Source organism: Ovis canadensis, chromosome 3 (assembly GCF_042477335.2).
Source record: "Ovis canadensis isolate MfBH-ARS-UI-01 breed Bighorn chromosome 3, ARS-UI_OviCan_v2, whole genome shotgun sequence".
NCBI classification, from domain to species: Eukaryota; Metazoa; Chordata; class Mammalia; order Artiodactyla; family Bovidae; genus Ovis; species Ovis canadensis.
The window spans coordinates 175,781,605-175,791,864 of record NC_091247.1 but is presented as its reverse complement, the minus strand read 5'-3'; the positions used below and the strand labels follow the sequence as shown (position 1 = coordinate 175,791,864).

The 10,260-nt window shown below is 37.0% G+C and overlaps 1 protein-coding gene across 2 annotated transcripts in view; it reads right to left on the bottom strand.

Annotated features, from left to right (window-relative positions):
• Nucleotides 1–4,429: 4,429 nt before the first annotated feature.
• Nucleotides 4,430–10,260, bottom strand: part of GAS2L3 (growth arrest specific 2 like 3) — a 34,696-nt gene continuing 28,865 nt past the window's right edge. For both annotated transcript variants that reach the window (XM_069581059.1, XM_069581060.1), the window contains exons 8-9: nucleotides 10,046–10,153; nucleotides 4,430–8,381 (exon numbers count right to left, since the gene is read on the bottom strand). In XM_069581059.1, coding sequence (XP_069437160.1) covers nucleotides 7,065–8,381; nucleotides 10,046–10,153 — 1,425 coding nt within the window. In that variant the 3' untranslated portion in view covers nucleotides 4,430–7,064. The remainder of the gene's footprint in view (nucleotides 8,382–10,045; nucleotides 10,154–10,260) is intronic.

The following is a 10,260-nucleotide window of genomic DNA, read 5'->3' as shown; positions in this document are numbered from 1 at the left end:
GGCAGGCTATTCTTACCAAAGTATCTTACCCCAGAAAGAACCAAGTGGGCTACAGTCAAAAAGATCATACTTTGTTGTTGTTAATCACCTGAACACTGTCACATCCTGGAGAGCAGGGACTGGTCTTACCATGGTATCTCTAGCACTAAGCTTGGTGACTGTCACGGAGGCACTCAGAACTGTTTGCTAAATGAGCAAATTAATGAAGTTTTACTGCCTTGTGGTCCAGTAGATTGCTCTGGAACCAATCATCCGTACAGGTAATACAAGGAGTCTGCTGGGCTGGGCTCAGGGCATTTGCGATACATTGAAGGAACCAGCGATCAGGGTGACTCACATAGCCCCCTGGGTCCACTGCTTCGCATTCACTCTGTTGCTCCCAGGCAGTATGGATTCGGTAACTAATGGGCTCTCCTAACAAACTCCCTGGGGCCTGAGTTTCCTCATCTGTTCAGTGTGAGGACAGAATTAGGTAGTAGCAGGACTCTTGCCAACCTCAGCCTATATATGATGCTCTGAGTAAATTCTGACAACCCTGGAAAATAAATGTTTTAAAACAAAAACCAGTATAGACAGCTGAAAATTTTCTAACATTTTTCTTCTATAAAAATGCAGCATTCTCTAGAACTAATGTAACTTATATGGAGAGTACATCATGAGAAACACTGGGCTGGAGGAAGCACAAGCTGGAATCAAGATTGCTGGGAGAAATACCAATAACCTCAGATATGCAGATGATACCACCCTTATGGCAGAAAGTGAAGAACTACTACTAAAGAGCCTCTTGATGAAAGTGAAAGAGGTGAGTGAAAAAGTTGGCTTAAAGCTCAACATTCAGAAAACTAAGATCATGGCATCTAGTCCCATCACTTATGGCAAATAGATGGGGAAACAGTGGAAACAGTGGCTGACTTTATTTTTCTGGGCTCCCAAATCACTGCAGATGGTGACTGCAGCCATGAAATTTAAAAAACGCTTACTCCTTGGAAGGACAGTTATGACCAACCTAGAGAGCATATTAAAAAGCAGAGACATTACTTTGCCAACAAAGGTCTGTCTCATTAAGGCTATGGTTTTTCCAGTGGTCATGTATGGATGTGAGAGTTGCACGAAAGCTGAGAGCCAAAGAATACATGCTTTTGAACTGTGGTGTTGGAGAAGACTCCTGAGAGTCCCTTGGACTGCAAGGAGATCCAACCAGTCCATTCTAAAGGAGATCAGTCCTGAGTGTTCATTGGAAGGACTGATGTTGAAGCTGAAACTCCAATACTTTGGCCACATGATGCTAAGAACTGACTCATTTGAAAAGACCCTGATGCTGGGAAAGATTGAAGGCAGGAGGAGAAGGGGATGACAGAGGATGAGATGGTTGGATGGCATCACTGACTCGATGGACATGAGTTTGAGCAAACTCTGGGAGTTGGTGATGGACAGGGAGGCCTGGCGGGCTGTGGTCCATGGGGTCGCGAAGAGTTGGACACGACTGAGCAACTGAACTGAACTGAATGTAACAGAAGAAATCCATAACTTCAAGGCCTCTCTGATTGCTACCCTCCCCCCTTCTCCTCTCCACTCCCCTCCAGAAATAAGGAGGTCATCTATGGAGCTTTTTCCAAACTCTGCCATGACATTTCCCCAGGGGGAAAAAAAAAATCATTTTAACAGTAGGTGGGCCAACAATATTAAATTAGAGGGTCATTTTATACATACAGATGCTTATTTCCATCAGTAAAAGACTACTTCCTTCCCTCTACAAACATTTAGGCATTAAACGCAGACATTAAATGCAGGAGCTGCAACTGTCAACAAGTGAGGAATTGGTGAGCAACTGAGGTAAGTCAGTGGGAAAGTACTATTAGATGGCAATGCAGTGACAAGTGTAAGGTGTGAAGAAGGTACACAGAAGCATCCAACCAAGGCTCGGAAGATCTGGAAGCCTCTGAGTAAGTGATGTTTAAGCAGTGATGTGGAGGGTAACAGTGAGGCAGGTGAAGGGCTGGTGGGGGAAGCAGTGGGTCAAGTCAGAACTCTCAGTTCCTGCTAGAGTAGCCTCTGAAGACCATCCTGGCCTCTTCACTTCCCCTTTGGGCTTCATTGATTTCAAGGGCTGTCATTCTTAGTGGTGATTTCTTTTCCCCCCAATCTTTAAGGACACCTGGGACTTCTTGAACTTCAAAAATTATTTTCACTGATGCTTAACATAAATGGAAACTATCACAAATTGTTGTTTAAAGGCACTTGTTTCATGTTACCTGGGGGCTTGGGAATAAAATAAGAAATGTCATGTTCCACTCCTCTTCCAGTATACATACACCACAGTCTGGCATCTTCTTCCACAGCTGATTATTGGGTTCCTGTGGTCATGTATGGATGTGAGAGTTGGACTGTGAAGAAGGCTGAGCGCCTTCTTCAAGAATTGATGCTTTTGAACTGTGGTGTTGGAGAAGACTCTTGAGAGTCCCTTGGACTGCAAGGAGATCCAACCAGTCCATCCTAAAGGAAATCAGCCCTGGGTGTTCTTTGGAAGGAATGATGCTAAAGCTGAAACTCCAGTACTTTGGCTACCTCATGCGAAGAGTTGACTCATCGGAAAAGACTCTGATGCTGGGAGGGATTGGGGGCAGGAGGAGAAGGGGACGACAGAGGATGAGATGGCTGGATGGCATCACTGACGATGGACATGAGTCTGAGTGAACTCCAGGAGTTGGTGATGGACAGGGAGGCCTGGCGTGCTGTGATTCATGGGGTCGCAAAGAGTCGGCCACTGAACTGAACTGAACTGAGCACCTAGCATGGTGCAGTGAATTACTGAAGTAATTACTGAAATTACATGACCCAACTTTGTATTACCTTGTCAGGGCTGTGTGAGAGAAATTTAAATTTATTTATTCTTTCTGGAAGAAGAAGAAAATTTATTTTTTCTGTTCACTCAAAGGGCAATTTTTTTTTTTTAATGTTTTTAAACCTGGAGATTCTGGGGCCACCTGCAAGTAGTACCTTTCACCAAAATCTATTTCCACTGCACTAGCAGGAAATTTATTTTAATTGCCAATATAAGTATTTTGTGCTAGCTTTAACTTATTTTTTTCATCCATTTATCCAGCAAATATTTACAGAGCACCTTGACTTCACGACATTGTCCTGAGACTTGAGTACAAACATTCATCATTCCTAGAACTTACTTTGAATACAGGTAAGTGTTTTATAAACATTAAATTAAAAATGCAAGAATACACTAATCTCTATAAATTTATTCAAGTTTAGAATATTTAAAATAAAGGGCAATTCCTTAAGAGACAGTCACACTGAGTAAAGTCAGACAGAGAAATATACTGTGACATCCCTTATATGCAGAATCTAAAACGAAATGATACAAATAAAAAAGAGTAAATCAAAACCAATTAAATAATGAAAGAAAGAAAGGAAACAGAGGATGTGATATTCCAACAGTTTTTAAAAGATGCCACTGAATTCCTATTTTATCAAATTACACAAAGAACAAACCAAGTTTGTGTAAAATTATAAATAGGTAAAAGTAAAATTATGCTTTAAATAAAATTCAGTTAAGCAATCCTACTAGGAAACTTTTATATTTACTACTGTCAATCATCTTGAGCCTTAGTTTCCTCACCTACAAAAAAAGAGTTCATTCATTTTTTTATTAACAAATATTTACTGAATGTCTACTATGTGCCAAGCATTGGCTTAGGCTTTGGAAAACATCGGTAAACAAAACAGATGCAATTCCTGTCTTTATGGAGTTTATATTCTAAAGAAGATAATACTGTCTCACGGAACTGTTCAGAAGACTGGATGTTAATGTAATTAAAAGTGCTGCATGAGTTTCACAGTGCTATGTAAACCCAAGGTTCTTGACTGTGATGACTATCCTATTCCTCTATCTCCCATAACTCGACAGAGGTTGTAAAAAACAGTGATTTAAGTTGATAAAAGTGTTTCAACAATGCCACATTTGACCACTAGAGGTCCTCAACAATCACACCCAACATTAATCCATTCTACTAAATTCATTCATTATAATTTGTGAAATAATTTATCAAAAGTAATTTAAGAAAGTTGGCCAAATTAGATAAAATGTATTATATGAAACCATAAAAGACTAGCCACAAGAGGTTAATTATAAGAGATAACACACTACATGCCAACACCATGCAATAAATACTGTGCCTGGCAGAATGAAGACAATTAAGAAGTATTATATATTAATGTTTTATCATTGTAATCTCTTAAATCACTTCATCACCATACACACTCCTTATAAGATAAATCAACACCAACTTTTTTTTTTTTTTACTATTTATCTATTCATTTGGCTGCATTGGGTCTTAGTTGCATCATATATGTAATTTCTCACATGAACCAAGTGATCAGAATATACTCAGAACACACAAAAAAGTAAATTGAGGACTTGGTATATATGTTAAATTTTAATACTTGAGAAAATATATTTAAGTTAAAATCTGATACAAACATTTCCAAGAAAATATACATAAATTTGGATTCAAATGGAGTCAGTATGCAAACCTGGATACAAGACTGTATCTTGACAATTGTTAATGATGGCTTTTTAAAAAGTTATAGATTTTTATATCAGCTATACATCACAGAGGTTATGGCAATCTTCTTCTCAAAAAATTTCCCTTATCCTTTAAGCACTGTAAATTCAGTGTGAAGAAGAAAGTTAGAGATCATCTAATTTATCAAAACATTTTGAAGATTTAAGTTTTAAGGCTCAAACAATGCAAAAATAGTCAGCATTTCATTTTCCCCTGAAGGTTAATTTGATATGTTATTCATAATAACAAATTAAAGCAACAGAAAAACATTCCATTCTTTCTTGGAAGTACACATTATTTCTTCTTCCAGGTACTTCAGTACTTTAAGCTTAATATTCACTTCATTAAATAAAAAGGAACTTTAAAAATCATGCACTATTATTAAGAAATGAAAATTTCTTCCCAACTTCAACAATGTACTTTTAAAACTGTGAAAACAGTTAGAAACACTAGGTCTTTTAAGAGCATATCAAAATATATTTGAAAGAATTATCTTTCAGCCATTGCTTACTTTAAAAAAAAATAGCTTTACTTTGGAAGAGTAAGCCATCTATAAGTAAAAATTCATCCAATGTGGATACAATTGGAGAAATTTTCTGACCATGAATATTGGATAAAATGAGTATTTCAAGAATGTTCTCACTGCATCAAAGTGTGAAATTAAAACAGAATTATAGGAATTAGAAATTCCTACCATCAGTGGCCTGATGAAAATAGGACTATTTATGAATTAACTTCCAATTGAAAAAAATAAAAACTATTTCTTGGAATTTGTACCACATGACAATTTTATTCCTGATGTTACTGATACAGAAGCACTGTTTGGTCTTACAAAGGAATAAACACCTTCCTGAAGGTAAAATTCTTCCTTTTTGAAAGATACAGTAAATATTTCTTATCACTAGAGATGTAAAGCTTCTAGTACTTCTTGATTCCTGACTTCACTTTCCAAAGATGTATATATTATCTCCCTCAATGCCCAGACCAACAGTGAAACTAAACCATTCTGGTGACTATCTCTTTTATGAGAAGCATCACTTATTTCAAAAACTAGCTTGCATATAACTTTTGTCTTTATTCCTCAGACAAAAGATCACTTAGTTTTATACAAAAGTTTCATGCTTTATAATCTATAAACATTAGTAGTTTAAGATGGCTATTCTATGATTGCATATTTGTGTGAACCATTATTTTTCTTTAGAAACACATTTTAGTTTAAAACAGGGAAACATAAACCTCAATATGGAATAACTGATAATACTGTAAAGTTATTAAACACATCCCTAAAACTTCTGAAAGTACATTAACAATTTTTTAAATAGGCACAATTTCTTTAAAAACATATTATTTACAAATACATTAGATTGATGGAGTCTATGTAGTCATTACATTATCTGAGTAAGTTCTTTCGAGAATCTGCCTACAGAACAAAAAAAGGTACTTATTGACTGTCCATTTGACATTGGAAAACTGAAGCCAGCATGACTTGATTGAAGAAAATGTAACTGGAAAACTAATTAAAATGGGTATTACTATAAAGAAAATAACAATCACATCATAGAATTTTTACGCAGCACCATTTTTTCTTCACGATCACCTTAATTTTGAGACTGTAAAAATATAATTTTGATGTTAACATTATTTTAATGTAAAAACTGTCATCTGCATGCATAGAAAGTTGCATTATTAAAAAATATTTCTAATATGCTGAAACGACTAAGTTGTTTCTTTCACATTGCACAATGTCCATCAAAAATATAAGTTCTTATAAATAATACATGAACTTTTTTCCAAATTTCAATTTATATTTTTATATCTTAATTTGTTTTTTTACCAGAAATACTGGTAACAAAATATTATTGATGTTAACATAAGTCAGTTAAAAAAATCAGTTCTTTCTGATTTGGAAAGCTTAAAGAATTTTTTAGTAGTAACAATTCTCCCACACCCAGTGTAACAGCAAGCAAATGTGCACCAGCCATCAGTACTAGGTATTGTTTCTTCCAACAATCCTGATCAGGAACCTAAATTAGGTGCCAAGACAAGTGCCAAACCGTTGCTTTTAAATTATAACGCAAGAACATAATAAGAGCACCTCTATTGCTATCAGCAGGTAATAACTGCCATATTTTAACATATACTCAAAATATAGCAACTATGGTTACAGTTCTAGTAGTGTTATTTGACTATGCTTCCCTTAGTGGGGAGACTAACAAAAATGTCACGGATGGCAAATGATATAAATGTCTATAACTAATAAGAACCTCCTAGTGATTTTACCACTGTCTGCCTCAAAAAGGTACCTTCTGGTGAATTCAGGTATATGAGTTCTGATGAGACTTCTCTTGGGCCCAGCCTCTACCCCCTCTCATTGTACTTAATGTCTGAACCTATTTGGATAAACACAAACAGGAGAAATCTTTTAGGATGTGAAGTTAACACATTCACTCTCTTTCTCTTCTCTTGTTTTCTTAGAATGACACATATTTATTTTCTAGGTTTCTTACTTCCCGTCATAACGAAATAATGGTCGTCGTCTTCCTTCTTTTTAGCCGAAGGTTTTTTATCTGCACTAACCGTCTCCTTGCCAGATGAGGGTGGTTTCCTGGTTGAAGCTGGGGCTTTGCCACTTTTGGGAGGCCCAGTAGCTGAGCACTGGCTCTTGGTGGCAGTCTGTACTGACTTTGGTTCAGGTTGTGTTTTGGCAGAAGACTGGGGAAGACTCACGATGGACAGTGGGGTACGGCCCGGGGACCTGGAGGAGCTGGTTCCTGTCTTCTGGGATGTGCTTTTATTCTGAGGCTGCTTTTTGGCAACTGAAACCATATTCTTATCTTTCAATTTCTGTGCAGCTTTTACAGGGGCAACTGAGGATACAGAAAGTGGCTGGTTTAAATTCAGGGCCGACTTAGGTTTCTGGGCTTGTGGAGCTCTACCACGGGGCTGAGCCCGTGTTTCCAGACTCTTGATGACAGTTTTGGAACTGGTTGTTGTCACTTTTGCAGGGGACTGGAAGGAAGAAGGGTTAGGCCTCACACGCAGATGTGCCTTAGGTGGCTTTGGACACTTTGATGATGAATTTAAATGTGCAGCTGAGGGAGAGACCACGTGATCCCTGGAAGGTACATGATTGTGTTTCAAATGCTTTGGTTCAGTTTTTCCAGAACACTTATTTGGCAGAAGTGTAGACTCAGGCATATCTCTTGACTTCTGGGCCGGAACACGCTTGGTCTTAGGAGTACTGGGTGATGAGATACATTTTCTCAACGACTCAGATACACAAGGTGCTGCTCTTGATAAAGCTGGTGAAAAAGTGCTTTTACCCACTGGATTTAAAGAAGCATGTGAAGATGACTCATTGTTAGAAGGAGTCTGTGGTTTCTTTGTTATGCCCTTTGAAGATGCGAGTTTGAGATGAGAAGACACTGCTGGAGAATTTGCCAATTTAGAACGGACTGACCCTGGGGCCAGATTCCCTCCTTTCAGGGAAGACGCTGACGGCAATGCAGCTGGCAGATGTACCTGCTTCTCTTTGCCCCTTGGAATACCAACCGGTGCGCCAGGTTTTGAGTTTTGTTTCTGAAACATGCTAACTGCTGACAAAGGATTCATTTCAGGAGGCTGAGGTGTTCTGGCGGGCGAATCAGCCACACTTTCATTGGAAACTCCTTTTTGAAATGCTAGAATTTTCTGTTCTAGCGTAGCAAACTGTAATATTCGACAGGGGTCATATTTAAGTAAAAATCCTTGAAGAGTATCCCAGCCTCCACCAACACGGACCATGACATGTTTTCCATGAAGCATCTTTTCCCCAAAAGAAAGCAAAAAATAAAGCTGTAAAACTGTAAGGTGCAGCCATAATTTATTAGCAGTCACAGTCTGTGGTGTCTGTGATTATGAAATGCAGTGTATTTGCCAACAGCTTCACTATAAATTGACAGTCTCTTTCTTGTATTATTAAAATTTAATTCATACTGAATCATGACACTAACAATAGTCTTCCAGTTTGTAAGAAGATATAAACACACAGCTTACATCCTAAAAATCCAAATTACTAAGTGCAAAACTACAAGGAGAACACTGCTCAGTAGAGAATTCACTACTGAAGGAAGAAAGGAGTAGAGATAGTAAAGGAGAGGCAGAAGAGAAAAAAAATGCCTCATAATAGAGAAAAAATACTGATAACTGCAGAAGAACAATAAAAATGACCAAATCTTATACTCTAGAATTTAATAAATTAGATTCATATGAATTATATCAATTTAATCTTTCCAAAACTTTGATATAATCTATTTCTAGTTCTTCTCTGCAGATGAGGAACTAACGGCTCTGAGAGATTAAGAAAACTGTCCCAAATCACCAACTTGGCCTGGCCTCACATTCACCAGGCTGCCAACCCCAAATGGTGCCTTCATGCAGAAATGGTACATCTTGGGTCTGCCAGCACAGCCTAAGCTGGACCTCAGGCCCCTATTCATTCAACAGGCAAATCAGCACAACTGTATGAGACTGCTCTGCAAATTTTAACTCCAAATCCCACGCTCTGTACACTGTCACTATATCATATTGCTTAAGAAAAAAAAGTTAATTAAAAGACAGAAAGTGCATGTACCTGTTTCTGGGTGAGCTGAGTGGGGTATGGGGATCTAATGATAATATATGAAATCAAAGAAAATGTGGGTAATGAAATTGGATTTTTTTACATACTTTTATATTACATTCCTAACTTGGGAATGAAACAGCTCTTGTATCAGAAGTGGACAGAATGCTGAACAGGTAAAATTTGAATTTCCTTATCAGCAACAGGGACAATTAATCAATAACAGATTGCAGAAGGGATAAAGGAAGAAAATGAGCATGTGTATTAGCTATTAGTATCGATGCTGATACTGTGTCAGCAAAAAAAAAAGGCTTCATACGTAAAACCCAAAGTCTTATGTTATTATCAACTATAATATTTCTATTTATTTTTCTTCTTACTGACATTTAATCTTATTAGATGTTCTAATTTTGCTTCTTTCTTCTTATGATAGAAAACTATTCCTTCTTAGGAAGTCTGAAAGTGAAATAAGTTACCTGAGGTATTCAAAGATATTTTTTGCCCCAATTATATCTAAAGTCTAAATAGTCTTAGCTATCCCTATGGTTAGTTGCTCAAAATAAGATCTGAACATGGGGAGGGGTGGGGGTATAAATTGGGATATTGGAACTGACATATATATAGGCTACTATATATAAAAATATATTAATAAGAACCTACTACATAGCACAGGGAACTCTACTCAATGCTCTATAATGTCCTATATGGGAACAGAATCTACAAAAAGAGTGGATATATGTATGCGTATAACTGATTCACTTTGCTGTATGGCAGAAACTAACACAACATTGTAAATCAACTATACTTTAATGAAAATTAACTTTTAAAAAAAGATCTGAGTGTAACAGGATGTAAATGGTGGACTTACTCTTATAAAAAGTATTTTATCTCCTAGTCGATATCGTCCTTCAGATAAGTACTCAATAGAAAACCGATGAGAACAACTACAAGGAGGGTCTTCAGCAATGTGTTTAACCTAAGATTAAAAATAAATAAAAAAATTTAGGACTTATGCCAAAACTACTTTAACATTAAAATGTAAGGTTATTTGATAGCTGGGAAAAATCAAACTCAAAGACAAAA